The sequence below is a fragment of the Sceloporus occidentalis genome, unplaced genomic scaffold (genome assembly GCF_023333645.1).
Source record: "Sceloporus occidentalis isolate IW3139 unplaced genomic scaffold, rSceOcc1.0.p SCAF_3, whole genome shotgun sequence".
NCBI lineage: Eukaryota > Metazoa > Chordata > Lepidosauria > Squamata > Phrynosomatidae > Sceloporus > Sceloporus occidentalis.
This window is the reverse complement of record NW_028316983.1, coordinates 26,102,939-26,126,423: the sequence shown is the minus strand read 5'-3', so window position 1 is coordinate 26,126,423 and position 23,485 is coordinate 26,102,939. Positions and strand designations below refer to the sequence as shown.

The window sequence follows — 23,485 nt, the reverse complement described above, 5'->3', positions numbered from 1 at the left end:
TCCTTTAAACAGCTTTTAATTTTGTTATTGTTGTTGTGTGCCTTCAAATCATTTCCAACTTATGATGACCCTAGGGTGAATCTATTACAGAGTTTTCTGGGTCTGAGAGTGTGTGACTTGCTCAGTTACTCAGTGGCTTTCCGTAGATGAGTAGAGGAATCAAACTCTGATATCCATGTTGGCTCTCTTTTTAATTTTATTGATACTTTAATTATGTTTTAAAATGTTGTGTGATGTAATTTTTTGCATTAGGTTGTGGGACTGCTCAGAGAAACAAGGAAGGAGAGTCCAAAGCCACTTTAGAGGATGACATATAGAGCTTATTGGGTCAAAGTGCTATTATTTACATCATGTATGTAATAATATGCAGTGTAATGTTTTGGATTATGTTGGTTAACTTGCATTGTGGCAAGCTGAGGAACTGTTGTGATATATAAGGAAAGTGTTTGGGGTGAGATGAAACTGAATAGCTTATTAATTGAAGCCATACAAGCAAATAAATGTCTTAGTATTATTCAGTATAAGCAAACTAAGGGTAGGAACACTTCATGATTCTTTCTCTTTTCTTCTCTTTTTAGGTATCCTCATGGGAGCAGTTATAAAAATCATAGAAGCTCAAAAGCTAGCCAACTGGAAGGTATACCCTGCAATATTATAAACTTACTTTTTCACCTTCTCCTTTATGCTCTCAATCTGAACAAGCAAAATAAGTTCCAGAATGCAAATTTGCTTGAAACGTCTTTTCTCAGACCCTCAAAGCAAGAAATATCTTGTGTTCTTCTTTCCAGGATACTTCTGAGTGGGTATGGATAGAATTAAGGTGTGGTTATATGCTTGATGTAGAAATGTATGAACTGATATTAACATTTGCACATTTAACCAATTTGATTTAGTCCTGACCTGTATTCTTCATGCCCATACTATAGACTTAAAGATCCTGATATCCTTCCCAGATTGGAATTTGGGTTCTAAGCTGAAAAAGATTCCCCATCATTACAGATCTTAATGAAGCAAGGAATCCTGATTAAAGAGATAAGACTTTCAAGCAGAGATCCTTGGATATAGGATGGGATATGGGATTGGATATTAAAATATTTTAATTAAAGTATTAAATCTTTCAGTAAAGTCATGAAGCAGTATTGTCAGCTGCCTGCAGCACTAGAAGTCAAGAGGAGTTAAACTAGGCTGGAAAACCACAAAAGGGAAACACAATCCAACTGTATCACCATCTCTACTGCAGATTCTAAGTACTGCCATGGAAGTGTGTCCCACTATCCACAATATTCTAGTATGAGCACCTTTTATTTGCAGCAGGGGGAAGGGGCTACAACCTGGAAAACAGTCAGCTTCCCCCCTCCCCATTCTTGGACAATGCAGGAGGCCAGAGATGGTAAAAGGCAGGCAGCACAGTATACACCTGCAACATAGCTTGTTTGGAGGCACTTTTCATGCACACCAACATGGTAATTTAGCTATAAAGCAAGCCCAGTAAATAGCAAATGATAAAGATGGTTGAACATAGGATTTTACTTAGAGTTGGCCTCTCCAAACTAGTTCCTTGGTTATTTTTTTTCCTTTATTACTCCCAATTTAAGAAGAACCTGTTAGGCTTTACTTTCCCCATTGGAGGATTCACCAGTTGGAGGACTTATCCCCCATGATGTCTTGTTTAGTGTCAGCAACTGCCCTCCCATAGACTGAGAAAGAGGAGTACAATGTGAATATATCAGTGCTAGTACATCAGGGGAGGCCTGACCATTAGGCAGAGTGATGTGATTGTTGCAGACAGTGGATTGAGGGGCAGGACAGTGGTGAGAGTGATGATCGCCCCCTGTATAAGAGGTAAAAAAAGACAAATCAGTATGTGCCATACAGCTGGGTTTTTTTGCTTGGGCCTACCTGAGCCCATAGCTACTGCCTCAGATACGGTAGAGAACTCTATCCCATTGCAGCCACTTTTTGCATGTGGAAGGCAGGCAGAGCATTAGTTGGTCTTTTGCTTCTAGCAGCCGGCTGTGCTGTCTAGTATTGTATTCTGTGACTTCAGTGGTAGCTGTCCAGTTTCTTAGATAAATTGAAATCTGCTTTCCAAGAACTTCTTAAACTAGAGATGCTGAGGAGCGAACTGAAAACAGGGTGCATCATTGCTTGATGGATTTGGGGTGATAGTTGCTAGTTTAGATGGCTTTAAAGAGGGATTAGGCAAATTCATGGAGGAGACATCCCTGAGTTAGTTATAATATCTAAATGGAACATGTGTGAGAGAATATGCCACTAAATATAACTTGTTGTGGGCCAAGAATTGTGAAGCAGAGTATGCTGCTTATATGCCTTATACCTAGACTTCTCAAAGGCCACCTAGTTGGCCACTGAAAAAAAATACTAGCTTTGATGTGAGTTTGCCTGGTTCTTCTTAGGTTTTTATGATCTTTTGTGTACTCACTACTGAGCAGCACTAGAAAACTTAAATCTAGGCATGAGGAAGTGAATAAGTTGGGATCTTTTAACAAAAAGTGGAAATGTAAAATGCCTTCTTTAGCATTACAATTATGAACTGTGCTCTCCTATAAGGTACAGTACTCCATTTAACCCCTAGTAGACACTTAGCATTCTTTAGATACCAAATGTACTCATTCCTCATTAGACTATTATTGGATATTTTTAAATGAAAATGAGCTTCTTTATTTGTTGCAGTGGGCTTGAACAGATAGGCCAAAATAAAACTGCTTCAAGTCACTTTGGAGATAACGCTGTTTAAATGATGCATGAGTTCTAAGAGGCTGGAAGCCTCACCAAAGCCTTGCTCCAATCCTAAGGACTGGAGCATAGCTTTGGCGCAGCTTCTGGTCTCTTAAGATGTGTGTGTCATTTAAATAGCATATCTTCAAAGTGACCCAAAGAAGCTTTATTTTGGCCTGTCTGTTCAGGCCCAGCATGTGAGAAAAACAGAGGTGGTCCAATGCTATTTACAGGGTCAAAATGTTAGAAACATTTATTTAAAACATAGCTATGATTAATTCTTTATTAAACACTAATTTGCCCTAATTTCAACCCACTGCTCTAAGTTAAATGCTTACTGTGTTCCCAGCTAGATAACAATTTGGCTTCAATGCTGAGGAAGACACACTGGTAGGTACATAACAATCATAACTCAGTGCCTCAGTTCACTACTTTTATATAGAAGCAAGCTGTGTACCAAAAAAGGGAGAATGGTGCATTCTTGTTCAATCTTCCCTCAATCAGCAGTACCCTTTATAGAAAATATCATTCTGTTTCCCAGATTTTATAAACCAAATTACTTGCCATTGACTATCTCTGATAGATTCCTACATCAGGTTTACTTGTTTAGGACTGCAGAACTAATCCTGAATGCAAGACTATCTTGACTTCCATAACACATACTTTATCTTGAAAACAGAGTGTACTATTGCAGTGTTTTCTGATTTCTATGCATTTACAGTACAGTTCTGCAGACATTTACAGTACAGTCCTATACAGGTACACTCAGAAATAAAGCTGATTGAGTACAATGGGGTTTATTACTAGCTAAGAGTCATAGGATAATGGCCTTAAGGTAATTCAGCCTATATTGATCTTTTACCACTCCCTATAATTGACAGGAAGCACTTCCCTTCTGTTGTGAGCTGTGTGCTTCATGGAACTGTTTCTCCTAGCTTGAATCGGGCACAGAAAATGGGAAGCAGCTTTTTCCTGAAGAGTTCTATGTTCTGTGCAGCCCCAGAGAGCGCGGTTGTGAAATTTTCCTGTTTGGATTATACAGTTTTAAGGACTTAGTTAATACTTTTTAGTTATTTGTCAGGGAAAGGGAAATCTTCAGTTTTAGATCAAACAGTGAAATTAGTTCATTGCAATTCCTGAATACAAGTTCATGATTAAAAATAATAATTGTAAGCCGCCCTGAGAGCCATTAGGGCTGAAGGGCGGGATATAAATACCTAAATAAATGAAAAATAAAGCCTATGGGTATCCGCAACTGAATGTAGGTGTTGTAACTGAATGTTTGGAAAGAGCTTGTATCTGATGTTTCATTGCTTATAAAGCCTGGGGATGGAACGAGTGGGTTAAGAATAACTAGTCAGAGCAAGCATTTCAAATTTTGTTTGCTTTCTGTGAAGAGCAGATTCAGACCCCGAAGAATCAGTAGTATGGATTTTTCCAAATTCATCCCTGTTTTGAAGTTTGCCTGTCATGTCCTTCACCTGTTGTGGCCTCAAAGGAATTTTAAGTTCATGTGGAAGCCACTTGCTGCATATCTTTGTCATAAAAATGCATGTTCTGGGGCAGTCAAGGATAAAATCCATTGCAGTTGTACTTCAGTTTGTGAACTGTGTTGTTGGCACAGTATGTTTCTCATACTGTTTACTTGGACACAGCAATTCAAATAGTGCTTTCTTTTTTAGCCACGGTGAAAAGCAATTTAAAGAGTAATCCCAGTGATGTCTGCAATCCTCAAATCCTCTTTGTATGTGGTGAGAAATGAGGCAGATGAATACAAAATTCATTTGCCAGCAGTTTTGCTTCTTAAAATCCTCCCTCCTTTGAAGTGGTAGACACTTCAAAGAGGATGGATTTAGACTTGTTTATTTGTTTTGGTTGTGGATTCCCTTTATCATACACTTCATAATCTCTTCCTCCTCCTTTTGTTTGCTGTATATTACAGGAAGAAGAAATGTTTCGTCCCAATATGTTTTTTCTTCTTTTACTTCCACCAATTATATTTGAATCTGGTTACTCATTACACAAGGTGAGATGTTGCAAAAAACCTTTATAGCTATACTGATATACTGCAGTTGATAAAGTAGATATGTTCCCGGACTTTACTTTAACAGAAACGGTGGTACTAGAGGGGGTGGGGCATCTGAGGGCAGGGCCAAAAGGGCATGCCCCCCACCTTGCTGCCGCATGCCGCTCTGCAGAAGGCAGGTGGGGGATGCACTGGGTAGTCTTCTTTGTTACTGCACGCCACTCTATTCATGAGTAGTATGGTGTGCAACAGTGAGGTGGGTGCGCTGGGGCCTCTCTCTCACTGCCATGCACCACTCTACTCGTGAATACAATTGCACATCGCAGGGAGGTGGGGATGCATTCTGCCAGGTCACCCCTCTTTCAGGGTGTCATCCGGTGCGGTCCTCACTTGCTGCACTTCCCTAGTGATGCCACTGCTGATCAGTATTAATCTGAGGAAAGGAAGCAAAGAGATTACTTCTTGGACAGGGGTGGAAAATGACATATATTTCCCCTCCAATCTATTTTGCCTTCATTGAAACAAATCCTTTTCCTGCCCAGAGATCTCTTGTTAGAGTGGAATAAATAAAACCCAAAAGGTGAGAAAGGCATCAAGATCTATTTTTGCTCTCATTAGTAGAATGAAAAATGTCTGCACTGTGATTAACTGCCAACAGAGAGAGAGGATGAGCCTCACCAGGTCTGCAAGTCAGTGCCCTGAGATCTGAAAGCCTTGTCTGTTGATCCTCAATAGGCATGGCTTACCAGCAATTACTCAATGGCAGACAAATGTTCAATTATGGATTTCTCAAATTAATTGTATTTTATTATTACTTCATTTGTTCAGATGCCAAGTCTAGCCACTGAACGTTCATTTTGTGGCTGAGATACTAGGTAATGTTGGACTCATATTAAATCTTAACACATTTTACTTGTTTTTTCCTGCTCTCCTTAATAGGGGAATTTCTTTCAGAACATAGGCTCCATCACCCTGTTTTCTGTGATTGGAACAGCAATTTCAGCTTTCATTGTTGGAGGAGGAATCTATTTTCTGGGTCAGGTGAGAGCGCCTGCATTTTCAGGGTTTGGCATGGCATATTGTATTGGTCTGATGTGTGGTTTAGTAGGATTGTGGGAAGGAGTGATTGAAGATGTAAGCATTTGTGATTTTGAAAAATCTGAACCAAGAGAAAGAGATGAATCTATCAGTTTGGTTTCTCCCGGTTTCCCATTGTCCAGTTTAGATTTGTTTTGTCCTATGTCTGCATTCTGTTTGTGATTTTTTTAAATGTCATCAACATGCATTTTTGGATGAGGGCTGTATCCAACTGTCTGTCCAAAGAAGAAATGGACACCAGTAATAGAACAGTTTCCCTATTGAAGGTCCCTGTGCATCCCATAGATATTACCAAAAGGGCTCACAGGGTTGCGAAACCATTCTTATGAGAAAATTTAGGAGTGGGAGAAGAAGGGGAAGTCTTGGTGGGAAGTAGAAATCTGCTTGTGTGATGTTGGATATCAACTATACACATTTTTAATGCAGCCCCATGTAGAGCACATTACAGATATTCAAACATGTTGTAACCAAGGCATGTTCCACTTTGGCCAGAGAACTCTAATTATTGTGAAATCAAAATGTGCAGTCAGTCAGTCAGTCAGTCAGTCAGTCAGTCAGTCAGTCAGTCAATAATTGTGTTCCTCTTTAAATGATTTTAAAAGAGGAGAGGTTTAGTTGTGGAAAATAGTGCAGGGCAAAAGGCCTAATCTCCTTTTCCCTAGCATTGTGACTCTGATCAAATTCCCTCTCCCTCTGCTTCCACCCATCTGCTTTTCCTTTGCCTGCCAATTCAACCCATGAACTCTTGTATCTTGTCTTATTTGGCTCCGAATGTGTCAGATCAATGTATAACATTTAACAATCATGTCTTAAATCAGGGGTAGGCAACCTGCGGCCCACGGGCCGGATGTGGCCCGGCGAGGCCTTGGGACCGGCCCCAGCCCGGTCCTGCCGCCGATTGCCTCCGGTGCCTTTGGGGGGCAATTGTCTATAGAAGCCTCAGAAACATGCATTTATATTAACAGCAAATTTTTTCGCGTGTCCTCCATTTTTTAAAAAAAAAGTGTCTTCCATTTGAAAATTTTGTCCTACATTTATCCTGGTTTATTTATATATTTAATTTTTTTTTTAAAAAAATATTTAATTATTTATTTTTTGGCTTCGGCCCCCCAGTTGTCTGAGGGACAGCAACCCGGCCCCCGGCTCAAAAAGATTGCCTACCCCTGTCTTAAATTCAAGAGAGCACCAGGCCTTTGCTCCCTATTCAGTACAGTGTTACAAGTGAACTTATTCTCCACTTGCCTATACCTGATCCATTGTTGATTTCTAATAGTGTTACTTTCCTCCAGAGTTTGTGTCATGTTGCATTTTGATCTGTTTTCTGTAAGGAAGTCTTGAATATAGCACTGATTTAAATATTGTAATACATTTGTGTGATGTGTTTGAATATCTATTTTAATCTCTAATACAGTAGTGTTACTCCTTGCTGGTGGGGCTGGGAGGTAAACTGGCCCCCTCTCAGCCCCCCCCCCCCCCAAATTCTCTCCCTCAAAGATTTTTGGCATCCACCATGCCTCCCCCCTCCCCAGCTTTTTTCTCCCTTCAAAGTGGAAGTGGATTTCCCAGCCACCTCTGGGATATTTTTGTGAAGGGGGATGGTGTGCTCTCAAGTGGTTCTTGGGAAATGAAAGCTGGCCACAAACCTTCAGAGTTTGCCCACCTCTTCTCTGATACCATATCTGGTCCTGTAAAATGGGATTGGCTAACTTCTGACACTCCAAAGGTTTTGGCCTAGCCAGCATGACCAATGGTAGAAGTTGTATACCCAAACTACTGGATGTCCAAATGTTTCTCTCTCTTGATGTAAAAAATGAAATTTGTATAGCAGGCTGATCTGTTTATTTTGTATTTCATTGAACTGTAAATAAATGGCTGTAGGATTAGGAAGGCTTTTTGGTACCCTTTCATCCTAACACATGTCTTCAATTTTCATGAAAGCCTCTTTTGATACTTTGGTGACAATGTACTACATTAGTTAGGATATGTAAGCTCAGCTGGAAACTGTATAACATCCAAACATTGATACCTTTATTCGGTCAACCAAAATGTACAATTACATGTTCCAAGCTTTTGAATCACACTGGCTTTGTCATTAGGCAAACAGGAGAAAAAAATTGAAGATGTTAGTCATAGGCCTGCATTTTCTGTTTCTCGTCTTGGTTCAGATGATAGGGAGGGCTATCTGAAGGGTGGCACCTCCCCCTTTGGCCATTCAGTCACTGGTAGATTTTCAAAGTCAAGGAAATTTAGTGCCCATTTGCAATTCAAGGAAGATGTTTCCTTGCAATCCAGCATATCTCCAGCTTGTTGGAAATGTTAATTGTTCCCTGCAATAGGACCTTTGCTTCTGTAATGGGATTTGCAACTGTAAAATAATAATAGTTAATTGAAAATACCTTATGTTTTCTTTATTTGTAGGCTGATGTGATTTATAAACTCAACATGACTGACAGGTAAGCTTTTAGCTTATAATGTATAATTATCTGTTGTTTGTACCCAACATCCTCTAAAAGGCTGCAGTGGCCACACTGGTTATATTTTATTCTGACTGTGGTTTAGGTTCTTAGTTCTTGACTGGGCTTTGAAGATGGTGAAGATGGTGGCTAGTTGGGTTGTTTAATAGAATTTTTAAAAAAATAAAACTTCTAAAAAAAAACACACACACACACATGCAACAGACTCAAGAAAAGAGGAAACAAACCTACAAGATACACTACTAGATTTGGAAAAGAATGACGTCAGATTATTATTGTTGCAGGTATAATTTTCATAAATTCTACCTCACTCTGTAACCTAGATGTTACACTTCATGTTGTTCTTTAACTCAAAATTAATTTTCAAAAACAATGGTCATCATGTCCCCTTCATTACTTCCCAAAAATTCATCAAGAATTTCCAGTCTTTCAAATGAATTACTAACAATGTTTCTGTAATCAAAGTAGAAAATTTATGTCTGCAAAACTATTCATTTTTAATAAACATTGTTGATTTGTAGGCAGTAAATTTCTTTCTTTTCTGAGCACATAATCATCTTGTTACTGTGGTCATATACTGAAGTATTCTTTCTTAGCTGTTTTCTAGTTGCTCATCCATTAGTTCCAGAGGGGAAAATTCAGGTTTTAATTGTATATCAATGTTAATAATAATAACAACAACAACAACAACAACTTTATTACAGCCATTTGGCCAGCACAATTACAAAATTCCAATTTTTAACATTGTCATTGTAATACCTTAATATTTCATCATCTTTTCAATTTTAAAGCCAGTTTTCTCCATCAGCTCTTTAACCAATTGTTTTCATATTTTTAGTCAACATCACTATTTTTAGTTTGTTAATTTTAAATCATGAAAAGTCCCCAAATTCTTTTACTTTGCCCATCAGATTTTAGAATAATTTTCTTTTCTCTCTCTTTTCATAGTTTATATGCTAGTAGTCTCCTGGCTTGTTTGAAAATTTAAAAATATTTTGTTTTTCATACATCAGTTTTCTTTCCATCTTGACCACCATTAACATTGATAATTGTCTCTGTAAGATCTTAGTTTGATTATTAAGTAAAGACTTTGAGGGAGACTTTTAAAAATTATTCCCCATTCTATTGTCCCTCATCCAGAATCAGTTGAATCTTCTCTTGCCCCTTCTTTTCAAATCATTACAGTCGGCCCTCAGTATCTGCAGGCTTTCCATCTGTAGATCCAAACATCCACAGACGGCAAGCTCAATGGTAGCACATACATGTGGCCATTCCACAATTAGGGATAGCTCCTATTTGCACGTGACCATGCCACCATTAGGTTGCATTCCCCCAGTGGTGGCGTGGTGACATGCACACACCACCATGGGACAATGGGGGCTGTCCTTAATGGCAATGTGGCCACGTGCATGCACCACCATTGGGGACCATATGGGCTTGAGCATCTGCAGATTATGGTATTTGTGAGGAGGTCTGGAAAAAATCCCTCACAGATACCAAGGGCCGACTGTACTGTATTGAAACATTCTTTCATAAATGCTTTACTTGCATCCCAAACCATTCACCAAATGCATTTGAGGAAGTAGACCAAAGTCTACGAAAGCTCATGCTGCCAATTTCTTTCTTTCAGTTAGTCTCAAAAGTGCTACAAGATCTCTCTGCGTACTCATTCTCTAACATCAGTACCTTTATCAAAATTATTTTTAAAAAATTCTTTAGAAACAAGTCAAGTCAAACTGATACAAACTAAGGAAACACACAGGCAAAGTTCCTTATTCCTGTTCACATGGAAGACAAAAAAGATCTGAGGTAAATAAATGGGCAATGAAGGCAAGGGTATAGTTAGAGGAAACCAAGATGACTAAACTGATATGGTCATGCTTTGGCCACGAGAAGACACGTCTCATTAGACAAGATCATAATAGGAAAGGTGAAAGGAAAGAGAAAGAGAGGAAGACCACATGCTAGGTGGATGTACTCCATCAAGGAGGCTGTGGGCATAAGTCTCCAAGAACTGAGGACAGTAGTGGAGATGTCTCATCCACAGGGCAGCCATGGGTCGAGATCAGCTTGAGGGCAGTTAACAGCAACATTTTATTTCTAATATACAATGGGCCCTTATGTGGGGGATCCGTTCCGGATCTCTCTGCATGAGAGCAAATCCACATATGCTTGTAGCACAGGGCATCACATGCACCACGGGTGCACATACCATTTTTTAAATTGTCACGCAGCTTCAGCATAAGCCTGAAGCTGCGTATAGTGTGTATGACGTATGGCGCGGGCACACTGTAACTAGAACGTTATTTAGAAACAAGCATGCCAAAAACAGGGGGGAGAAGAATGAGAATGGTGCTTAAGTGTGTCTTGGTAGCATTTTGTTCTTGACTGAAAAGTCAAAACTGATTTTTTAATGCATGTCAGAATGTTACCACATATACAGCAACAAATATTATTTATATAGTGCTGTAGATTTACACAGTGCAGTACATACAATTAGTAAAATAGATAAAAATAATGGCGTACATTCTACGAAATAATAGCATCATACATAGAAAATAATACATAATAATATAGGAAAGGGTTCAATAAAATAAGGCAGGCAACAAATTAAAAACATCAAATAACAATCACGCAATGCCTGGGAACACTTCCCTGAACAGGATGGTCTTCAACTCAGTTATGAAACTGGTCAAAGAAGTGAGGAACCGTGATCTTGGGGGAAGGAGGTTCCAGGCATGAGGGGCAACAAGTGAAGAGGGACGAAGCCGAGACAGGGCAGTGAAAATCCTAGGCTGAGACAGCAGACGACTACCAGAACGGAGGGCACAGTGGGAAGGTGAGGAGAAAGAAGGTCTGATAAATAAGGAGGGGCCAGTCCATGCAGGGCTTTAAAAGTCAACAACAGAAGCTTATACTGAATACAGAAAGGGAGGGGGAGCCAGTGAAGGGATGACAGTAAAGGAGAGATATGGTCGAAGCAGTGAGCGGATGTAATAATATGTGTAATTATTTCCATGCTTAGGTCAACACTTTCTTTTTATTTTCTTACAGTTTTGCCTTTGGTTCCTTGATATCTGCTGTTGATCCAGTAGCTACTATTGCTATCTTCAATGCTCTTAATGTAGATCCTGTACTTAACATGTTGGTCTTTGGGGAAAGTATTCTCAATGATGCAGTCTCAATTGTGCTAACAAAGTAAGTGCATTCAGATTGGCAAGTCTGTGGCCTTTTTTACCAGTTTTAGTCAAAGATCCTCCTAAAAGTTTCTTCTTGCCTTACATTTTTAGAAACCTTAATTAGAGTGTGGATGTGGGAAATGCATGTATTTTGCAGCTATATGTCTCAGGCTATGCACCTACCCCTTCACTGAAGTACAATCACATTCAGGGCAGTCCCTTACCAGATTCTCAGATCTTCATTCTCAGTCCTCAAATCCCCCATCTGGCTCAGATTCAGATTCAGTTATTGACCATTAGCCAACATTACAGCATCCAGTTCAGCCCCTGAACAACATCCCTCTTACCCTTGATGGCAAAGAGAAATAGAAGTGGGTGCTTTCAACATATTGATAGCATCAAAGTTTCTGGTGACCTTACTCAGTAGCATCATTTGGATATTTAACAACCTGGGGATAGAATGGAATCATGTAAGTAGTCTATGGCCTAACAACCATGGGGCTGAACAGAAGTTGCCCAGTGCCACTCCATGTAACCAGCTATGCAGGTAGGAATAGAACTTTCATAACACAGTGCCTCATAATTCCATCTCATTGAACTGATTCAATAGGATACAATGGTTTATAGTATCAAAAGCCTCCAAGAGATTCAGGAAGATTGATTGGGTGTCATTGTCTCATATCTGCCCGAGAACAGTTAGCCATCAAGGCATCCATGGTATTTTTGGTTCCACAACTTGGCCTGAAACTTGACTGAAATGAATCCAGATAAATTGTTTCTTCTAAGAGCAGCTAAAACTGCCCATCTATAACACTCTTGAGCACATTGTCCAGAAGGGATGTTAGCAAAGAGGTGGCAGTATGGTTAAATTAGGAGGAATTTCCTGACAATAAGAGCTGTTCATCAGTGGAACACATTTCTCCAGAGAGTGGTGAAGTCTCTTTCTTTGACCATCTGTCAGGGATGTTTTGATTGCATAGCAGGGGGTGGACTGGATGGCCCTTGTGGTCTCTTCCAATTCTATGATTTTGTGATTCTATGGTAATTCTTACATGCCTCTGGAGGTCCTCTTCAGGAGAGGATGCAGCATGCCTCCCCAAGTAACAGTTTCTCCCAACATAAGGCATTTGCCTCAACACACTGACATTCAGTTTTCTTTTGGAGAAGCCACGATAAACAAAGTTCAAGCTTATATGTAGAGGAGAGTACTGATACAAGTGTCTTGTCCATGTAATCAGGCCACACCAACTGAAACTGATTCCAAGAAGCCTTGCTAGATGGTAATTTGGATGCATCCTCAAATACTGCCAGGGAGGGAAATAACGGATGAAGTTTTTTATCCAATGCCCGACTGTTGTTATATATGTTTTTAAAAATTTTGATTGTATTTTGTAATTGTATGGATTGCTTGATATATTGTACTATGACTTGGATCATAGAGTTTTAATGATGTAAACCGCTTTGATCGGAAGGAAAGGCGGTATATAAATAAAAGTTTTATATTTTATTTTTTTATAAATAGCTTTTCTTGTGTAAGCAGGTGGGAAAATAGGAAGGTGGCATGAAGTCTTAATTTAAAAAAAATCTTGAAAATGCTTACCAAATACATCAAAGCAAGTGACCAAAGCTAAATCTCACCCCTCAGCTCAGTCCCAAGAGGTCCTTCATCAACCAGAACATTTTTGCTTGGCAATAGCCTGACACTGCAATGGTAGAAGAAAATGAACCCCCCTTCCCCCAGGCTGCATATATTTACACAAATGAGTGTTTTTACTGTTGTGATTATTTTCCTCTGCAAAAGGGGAATTGTCACCCTTTCACTAATATATTGGATGTATGACCTAGATCCTACAGAAATTAGATATTGAAGAAGTAGCAGCCCTGTGTAAATACCCTGAAGTATCCTTATCAATAGGAGCCAATATTTTTTGCTTTATGTTTCCAGAGACCCCACCCTTTTGGTTCATATTTACCCAGTGTCCTGATCTACCCATCTGCTTTCCCACCTGCTTACACAAGAAAAGCTATTTCCCTCCCTCCCACATTCTCACATGCCTTGACAAGTATCACCTTGTTCTTATGGTAATATATTTTTGACTCTTGAGGAGCAGAAGCTAGTTCAAACTTGCATCTCTTTCAACCTTCCCCTCTCCATCATTTATCATTAAAATTGGTGTCTCCTTTTTGCTGTTAGAAGGATTTCATTTCTTTTGCTGCAGCAGGCATCATTGTGGCTTCTTTTGTCCCATAGCTAAGACCCTCACAAAAACAAGGCTTGATTTCCAGATTTTTAGCAGAGCTGTGTTTCCCTGTGGGGAAATTGCACTCAGCGCTTGATTTAATGTCTTTTGACATTCCACTTGTTATATCACAGTAAAAGCATTTTAAGAGCAGTTTCAACAAAGAAATGTAGGCTCGTGAGATGGTTTCTTTTTTTAAAATGTGGTGCTTGCAAGTCTTATGATTCAAATGTGTAACTTCACTCGTTGTCTTTTTTTAAAAAAAAATTGTTCCCAGCACAGCAGAAGGTTTAACAAGAGAACATACATCAGATGTAAGTGGATGGCAAACCTTTCTCCAGGCTCTGGGCTACTTTCTGAAGATGTTTTTTGGTTCTGCTGCACTAGGGACTCTGACTGGCCTTATTTCTGCATTAATATCCTTTGGTTTTAGGGAAAGTAATGCACATGCATAAACAAATGCCCTGTTCCATTTTAATAATGACTCTCAGTTGTGTTTATTAGGGAGATGATCTTTTTAAAACAGAAGGCTTTTTGGTTTGAGCATTCTATTCCCTCTCTTCTCTTTTAATAACAGCAGTGCTTGTGGGCAGCAATTTGAGACTTACATAAAACTGTTGCTTTCATACATTACTCTCATTAATGCTTAGGTTACTGTGTAATAGCTCATCTTACATGCTAATGGAGGATTATAAATTATGCTAATTGTTTGCTGTAGTTCTAATACATTAATTCCATTTTCAGTAATGGGTCCTTTGTTAGCATATGCTCCAGTTCTCATATGTAAAAAGCATTCAGTAAACAAATTAGATTTTTTAACCTTGGGGGTTTAATACTGAATGCTAGAAACAACACCCATACCAAAAATATACCCAATGGTTGAGACTGATTCTCATTCAGTATAGATTTATATCAAACTGAATGTCCCTGACTTTCCGCACTAGCTGAAGCTGGTGTTAAAAATCTGAAAGGCTCATCCACTGGGATTGCAGTTGGAGTTACAGTGGTTCTCTTTACACGTTTGCCCACCCTATAACATTAATAAACCAAAATCTAATGTATTACACTGCCATGTTGTGGATTTCTCTGGCAATGCAAAGGGAGTGGCAAACCTAGATTGGGAGTGGCAAACCTACAGCTTGGTTATGTCATTTTACAGCAGGGGTGGGGAAAATGTGGTCCATGGGCCACATTTAAGCTCCACAGCAGTTTTTGCAGTCCCCACAGAGCCTCTGATGTTCTTCCTCAATGCCAAATGGGAATTTAAAACATTTTAAAAGGGGTATTCCACTCCTGTACAATGGAACAATTGTTTGATTTAAAACAGAGGACCCCAATGTAACCAGTCTTTGAATGTAGCCAATCAAAAATACAGCAGATAACTGAAGAGAGCTTTTTTGTTAAATACTGCTGCAGGACAGATTGCATTACAGGTGTCTTCATATTATTCAACAGATTAGGGACCAGAGCAATGTAAAAAGTGGAAATCATTAAAATGCAGAACTATTATGTGCCATTATGAATATTGCTGTATCGTGCTCTGGTCCCTAGCCTTTTGAATAAGCAGGGGATGTTTATACCCAAAGAAAAAGGCCAGACCTTCCCCAGAAAAGAAGGGAATCCCTGACACATAGAGAGAACACAGGACGTGGTATTTTTCTCTATTTTCTCTGCCTTTTCTTTACCTAAAGGTTTCCAACTTATGAATCTTAAACTACCTTTCTAGAAGATTCCATGATTATAATAATTTTTAGTCTAAATCTTCTAATTGTAAGTACCCATACATTATAGAAGTTCAGAGTCGTTACATTAATAACACTACGTACAGATGAAGCTTAGCTACTTATATTGTAACATGAGAATAAAAGCTAAGCCACTTCAATTTTTTCTGCTTTTATTGTTTTGGGGAAAATATTATTTATGTATTGGATTTATATTCCACCTTTTCCCCAAAATAATATTGAATTGAGACTCATTTGAGTCCCATCTGATGAAATATATGTTTAATGGAGGAAATCTAGAGCAGCCTTCCTCAGCTAGGCTCCTTAGAGACATTTTAAACTACAACCTGCATGAGTCCCACCCAGCTTGGCTAATAATCAGAGATGAAGAAAAATTATTCCAAAATACCTGGAGATTACCAGGCTCAAGAAGATTGACCTAGAGCAAATGTGAGCAAAGCAGACAATTTGTTTTGCATATACAGTCAGCCCTCCACATTTTCTGCTTTGACTTTTATGGATTTGATTATTTGCAGATTTAAGTGATATGTTCTCTCTAGACCTTTGACAAGGTTCCCCATGACATTCTTGCAAACAAGCTGATAAAATGTGGGCTAGACAAGGTAACTGTTACATTGGTTGACTGGCCGAACCCAAAGGGTGCTCAACAATGGCTCCTTTTCATCCTCGAGAGAAGTGACCAGTGGGGTCCCACAGGGCTATGTCCTGGGGTCAGTGTTATTCAACATCTTTATCAATGACTAAGATGACAGAATTGGGGGGCATACTTATCAAATTTGCAGATGACACCAAATTAGGAGGGATAGCTAACACCCCAGAGGACAGGATCAAAATTCAAAATGACCTGAATAGACTAGAAAGCTGGGCCAAAGCTAACAAAATGAACTTCAACAGGGAGAAATGTAAGGTACTGCACTTAGGGCGGAAAAATGAAATGCACAGATATAAGATGACGGACACCTGGCTGAATGAAACTACGTGTGAAAGGGATCTAGGAGTCCAAGTAGACCACAAGTTGAACATGAGTCAACAGTGTGATGCAGCAGCTAAAAAGGCCAGTGCAATTTTAGGCTGCATCAATAAAAGTATAGTGTCTAGATCAAGGGAAGTAATAGTGCCACTCTATTCTGTTTTGGTCAGGCCCCACCCGGAATACTGTGTCCAGTTCTAGGCACCACAATTCAAAAAGCATGTTGAGAAACTGGAGCATGTCCAAAGGAGGGTGACTAAAATGGTGAAGAGTCTGGAAACCAAGCCCTATGAGGAACAACTTGGGGAGCTGGGGATGTTTAGCCTGAAGAAGAGAAGGTTAAGAGGTGATATGATAGCCCAGTTTAAATATTTGAAGGGATGTCATATTGAGGAGGCAGCAAGCTTTTTTCCTGCTGCTCCAGAGAACAGGACCTGGAGCAATGGATGCAAGCTACAGGAAAAGAGATTCCACCTCAACATTTGGAGGAACTTCCTGACAGTAAGGGCTGTTCGACAGTGAAACACATTCCTTTGGAGTGTAGTGGAGTCTCTCTCCTTGGAGGTCTTTAAACAGAGACTGGATGGCCATCTGTCGGGGATGCTTTGATTGTGATTTCCTGCAGGGGGTAGGACTGGATGGCCCTTGTGGCCTGTTCCAATTCTATGATTCTATAAGAATCTCTAGGTTCTGTAGCAATGACCATAGAGTCACTCTGGAAGACCTAGAGATTCCTAGAGAAAACACTTCTCTAGGCATTAGGTCCTCCAACATGATTCTGTGGTCAAGTTCCAGTTGATGTTGTCCATAGAGTTGCTCTAGGAGGACCTAGAGATTCCTAGAGATGTGTTCTCTCTGGTAAAAAGAAACAACAACAAACCAGTGTTGTTGTTTTTTATTTCCTTTTTTCCCACTTTCATGGGGGCCCTGTGCCTTTAATGTCAGTGAATGTAGAGGACCCACTATATAAATAACACTTAAAATATTTTTATATCTATTTAATGTAGTCACTTATTCATTGCTAATGTTATTTCTAAAATTCATAAGTGACATTGCCATGTTGTGTGAGGATATTTTACCCCTTTATCTACAGTCATGTCAGACACTGGGAGTTGTGTGAGAAACTTCATTGCTGATAGACCTATTTTTTCCTGTTTTCTTTAGATAAACACTCCCAGGAGTACAATCCTCATCTTAGAGATTTCAGATGTTTTCATAAGGGAAGAACACATGTTTAGTCCATGTGCTGGAGACAGTGTAGAAAGCAGTGTTTTAAGTTTAGAAAGACATTTTTTAGATTAAATATTGAGCTGCCTTCCCATTTTTAGAGTTCCAAAAGAAGGTTTGAACACATATCCAGGTGGAATTGGTTGTTAAATCCAGTTGGAGTTGACCAAGCAGGGTTAGTCTGTAACAGAGATTGGAAAAGTTACTTTTGTGGATAATAATTTCTGGGGGCTGCAGCCCAACAAACTCATCTTTCTCAGCTCTAGAAAAATGGTCCATAGAGAGTCATCTTCCATCTTTGTGGATTTGTGATTCTCTATTTGCTTAAATAATCATGAAACACAGAATATTTTTAATGGTGTTTAAAAAGGTGAATAGTATGAATAAGTAAATTATAGCTTGAGTACAGTTATCCCAGAAATGTCATATAAAGCAAAATGCGAATTTGAATGAATTTGGGATGTTCTTCAGGCAAAATCATTTGAAAAATTTCCAAAGGAGCCAAGGCTGATTTTGATAAGACTAGCCAGATTTCCTACAGGCACTGTACATGTCTTGTATATCATTAGTCTTGAACACGAAATAGAAAACAACAACCATAAACTGAAAAATCAGTGTCAGATTTAGAACCCAAATTTATAAACATAGATACAACATCTTCCCTCATTGTTTTTTTTTAAATTTAAACTTTATTATTTATGTAGTACATAATACAAATTGTATGATCCATAATTCATAATATGCCTCCCTCCCCCCTCGATCAGACACTCAGAGGAAATACATTTCACTTAAATTAACAATCCATTTTGGAGATATGGAAAATATCATTAATTATATTTTTACTTCTTCATATCCCATTTTACCTTCCACTTTCTTAATCACAATTTCCCTCCATCTTCCCTCATTGTATGTCCTTTTCATATATCTGCATCTCAGTTTGACAGTATTAGATGGTTCACATAAAGGCAAAAATGTATTTGCATCAAATTGTACTCAAGCATTTTAAACATGATAGGGAGCCCTGGTGGCAATACCAGTTCTGCAGCCACAAGGTTGTGAATATTTAAATGCCAGTACTGCAGCCACAAGGTTGTGAGTTTGATCCCAGGCAGGGCTCCAAGGTCCACTCAGCCTTCCATCATTTCACAGGTCAGTAAAATGAGTACCCAGCTTGTTATACTAGTTATTGCTAGTTCACTGGTAAGCAGTATAGAAACATACTTGCTATTGCTATTTAAAATCAGCAAGGACAACATTTATAATTGGGGAAATTGCCTGCTGCCTTAGTCTCTAGAACAGGCAGTAGTTGTCTACTCCTGCTCTAGAAAATCTGCACCAACATGTGAACCGCCAGATGTTGGAATGCAGGTCTATGAAAACTATGAACTGCCAGATATTGGAAAGCAGCTCCTATCAGCCATAGACAGCATAACTGGTGGTGAGGATTTGTGGGAGTGCAGTAACATTTGGAGGGCCACATATTACCCACTCTTGCTTTAAAAAATACTAGTAGTCTTTTCAGAGATAATCATTGCTAACAACTGTTAATCAGTGCCCCAACCCAAGACTGTAGTGTTGCAGGCATATTTGTTGTTGCTATGTACCAGGTTACCTAAACCATTTTCAGAAGGATGAGCTTTAAAAAACCTAACTTGCACAGCATTGCTTTCTGTGTGATTTTGTAGACTTTGTGCTAAAGAGACACAAGATGAACAGGGAAAAATTATTTATAGGGCTAAGTATGTTATACCACTTGAGTCCCTCTTGTCGTTTTATAATCAGGGACACTTCTGGCTGGAGAGTGTATTCATCCTTCTTTTAACATCCTTTAAAGTTTTATTACAGGTAATACTAATCACAAATTGTGGAAGGGTGTTGAAAGAACATGTGAAAAGGGAAGCCCATTAACTCTGCAATCCCTATCTCCAGTTGTATCCTTGTCTTCAGGAGGGAGAGGGAAGAGTTTGCAAAACAGGGCTTTGGTTATGTATGGATAGGTTCCATGCAATCTGTAACTCTTTTAAAAAAACCGAGTCCCAAATCATGAAGAAAATATCCATAAGTAATGCAGGCTCTCTTGTGCTAACATTTAGAGAATAATGAAACTAGAGACCAAGAGTTGTAGAGGTAGCATATATCCCTCTTTGTATGTTGATTCAGCTTACTTCTTAAAAAAGTGAATAGGCTAACATGTCACCACATGGCAGCATCTTTTCCACCTGAAAAGTGGCATATATTCAACAGTTTCCCCCAGCATGGCAGCCTCCAGATGCTTTGGAGTACAACCCCCATCTCTGCCCATTGGCTATGATGACTGGGGCTGATGAAAATTGTAACCAAAAACTATTTAAGATGTCATGTTGAGGAAAGCTACAATAAAATATGAATAATTAATTCACTGTACATTACACAGTGTGTACACAGTAGTGCTTGTGGCTTGTGACTCAGGAATATTTAGCCAGGAGCCCCCAAGCCTTCTAGTTTTGCCCCCTCCTGATTGTTTAAATTTCCTTTTCCCTTACCTCATTTTCCTTAACTGTTGGGTATTGACGTGCTGAAGCATATTGACTTAAGAAAAACACCTTCTCTGGAGTTTGGAATGATGATTATCTTTGCTTACCTTCCTTATGGACTGGCAGAAGGTATTTCCCTCTCAGGTAAGCTGCAAAATGAATATGCCAAAAGCTTATGATGACTTTGAAAAGATTTTCAGTCTTCAGTATTTTCAGTATTCAGCTTCTTGACAGATTTTCTGTAATTTTCTATATTGGTTGTAATACATACCTGCAGTAACATTTCTACTACAGAATCTTCAGTATCCTATAAGAAAAGAGAAGTGAGGGCTTTTACCCATCTCTGGGATTAGATATTGCCTCCAGTTTTTGTGGCACCTTCTCTCCTCATCCCTCTGGGGCTTGCTTGGGCCTTAATAAGTTTCATTGCATAGTGCATAGGGAATTGCATAGTGGGATCATCCAGTGTTTCAGATTAATATATAACTTTGCCATGCTTCAGTGTGTCTTGGTGGGAAAAAAGATTGAAAATGTTACCTTTTGGGGACTATAAATCTCAAACTTCATCAACCAGCATGTCTATTTTCAATCTGTGGTAGAAATTTTCATCCAGTACACCATCCTCAGGTTTTTACCTAAGATGATCATGAATCTACTACTTTGCCCTAAATTGGATTACAGTGGTACCCCGGGATACGAATTCACCGCGTTACGAAATTTCCGGGGTACGAAAAAGTTACATTGGAAAAAACTGTTCCGGGTTACGAAAGATTTTTCGGGTTACGAAATTAATTTCGGCGCGAAATTCAAATCGGAAGCCGCGGCTAGCGGCTTTCCAGCGCCTTTTCGGGTTGCGAAATGTATCGGGTTACGAACGGCGCCGCGGAACGAATTAAATTCGTAACTCGAGGTAGCACTGTACATTGACTGGGATCACAGAGATATAGGGCATGTATACACTTGGTGCTGGATTAAATGTTATTTTTCCAAGGAGAGATCTTGCTGGAGATCTAGTTTTGAGTGCACTTGGATTACATTCATGGGAAGGAAAAACAAAGAGGCCCTGTCACTTTTAAAAGGCATAGGCTGCATCTGCTCTGCAGAAATAACACAGGTTGATACCATTTTAACTGCCATGGCTCAATCCTATGGAATTCTGGGATTTGTAGTTTTGTGAAATACTTAGCCTTCTTAAGTGTCAGAGTTCTGGTGTCACAACAAACTACAGATTCCAGGATTCTGTTGCATTGATCTATGGTAATTAAAGCAGTGTGAAATTGCATTATTTCTATAGTCTAGAAGATGCAACCATACTCACCACCAGCATCTTTTGCCTAGAATGGTGCTCTGAGTTCTTTTGAAGAGGCCCTTCTCTTTTTTTTTTTATCTTTAATAATCTTTATTAAGTTTTCTCTTTAAAAACATTACTACAGGTATGAATACAGAAAAAGTTACATTAGCAAATCAAGCAATATCCCATAGGCTCCATTTCAATGCCTAAAAAAGAAAAAAAAATTAGCATATACAACAAGATATAGCCTATACGTTGTAGGTATCTATTATCAATAATCCGAACTTCCTCTGAGGAGAAGGGACAAGCAAATGAGAGGCTTTAAATGAAAAAACCTATTACATATTAATCGTAATAATATCGCTCAATTCACATAGGTGTTACATATTCCAAAAAGATAACCAATCAGCTACACTTCTTAAGTATTTGACTCTATGCTATATTGTTTCTGCCCTCACGCAAAGTTAACACTTACAGCTTTAACACAACAGATTATCAAATAAAATTTAAGGGCAGGTCCTCTTTTTTCATAAACTGCATGAATGGTTCCCAAACTTTTTTTTCTTTATTCCAATCCAGATTTCTAATGAGACAAGTCAGTTTGTCCATCTGAACATAATCTATCATCTTCATTGCCCATTCGTTCCATGAGGGCTGCTGAGTTGTTTTCCAGTGTAAGGCAAGCACGTTTCTAGCTGCTGCAATTATATAAAATAATAATTTTCCATGAGCTTTTTCAAGTTTGTCATTTATGATCATATTCAAAAGATACATTTTTGGATCAAGCGGAATCATCTGCTGCAAAATAATTTGCACCTTCTGGTGGATCGCTTTCCAGTATGCTTTCGCATGTTCACAAGACCACCACAAATGAATGAATGAGCCACTAGCTTTATTACATCTCCAGCAAGTTGGGTCTTGGTTTTTATATATCTTGGACAATTTTAAAGGAGTCAGGTGCCATCGATATTGCATTTTTAAATAGTTTTCTCTAATTGCTACGCAGGCCGTGTATTTTAATCTAACAGTCCAATTTTTCTCCCATTGTTCTAACATTAAATTTTCCCCTAGGTCTTGCGCCCATTTGACCATAGCGGGTTTGATTAACTCATCCTGCAAGTCAAGATTTAACAAAAATTTATATAGCTTTGAAATTCTTCCTTTATATTTTCCTGAAATAATTTTATCAAAATCTTGAAACTCTAAATTAATGCCGGGGGCTTTACAGTCTACAATAAATCTTTCTTTTAGCTGTCGATATAAAAACCAGTTAACCGAGAAGCCTTCTCGTGTAAGTTGTTCCAGAGGTTTTATATTTAACTGCTGTGTTATAGGGTCACGGCTTAAAATGTCCTTATATGTGACCCATCGATTACCGATTATTTCATCAGTTCGATGAAATGCCTCGTTGATTGAGGTCCACTGCGGAATTTTAGGATAGATCAAAAACTTAAATTTAAGCCAAACTCTCAACAGAGCTTTTCTAACAAAATGTAAGTAGAAGGCATTGTTGGCCTTTGTTTTATCGTAAAATAAATACGCATGGGCACCAAAGATACACCCTGCCATTTCCAAATTTAACAACCGTTTATCATTTAAATTAAACCATGGGGTTAACCAATCGAAACAGCAGGCGTAAAAGTAAAGCTTTAAATTAGGTAGACCCAGACCACCTCGTCTACAGTCATCATGCATGTATCTAAAACGCACCCGAGGTTTTTTCCCACCCCACAGAAATTTGCTTATATCTTTATTCCATGAACGAAAGGGAATATCATTAATCAAAATCGGTATGGATTGAAACAAAAAAAGCATTCTGGGTAGGACCATCATTTTAACAACCGCTATCTTTCCCATCCAAGATAAGCCTATATTCTCCCACCGTGCTAAATCGTGTTTAATCTTTTGCCAAGTTTTGATATAGTTATTTTTAAACACATCTGAATTTTTTGTCGACAGCCAAACTCCTAGATATTTAACTTTATC

The 23,485-nt window shown here is 38.8% G+C and overlaps 1 protein-coding gene across 2 annotated transcripts in view; it reads left to right on the top strand.

The window, feature by feature from the left end:
- The window catches only part of LOC149315666 (sodium/hydrogen exchanger 8), an 84,987-nt gene that overhangs the window by 34,036 nt on the left and 27,466 nt on the right, over positions 1-23,485 (top strand). For both annotated transcript variants that reach the window (XM_089513848.1, XM_089513847.1), the window contains exons 4-10: positions 579-637; positions 4,682-4,765; positions 5,705-5,806; positions 8,282-8,316; positions 11,392-11,535; positions 14,034-14,172; positions 20,247-20,352. In XM_089513848.1, the coding sequence (XP_089369974.1) occupies positions 579-637; positions 4,682-4,765; positions 5,705-5,806; positions 8,282-8,316; positions 11,392-11,535; positions 14,034-14,172; positions 20,247-20,352 (669 nt within the window). The remainder of the gene's footprint in view (positions 1-578; positions 638-4,681; positions 4,766-5,704; positions 5,807-8,281; positions 8,317-11,391; positions 11,536-14,033; positions 14,173-20,246; positions 20,353-23,485) is intronic.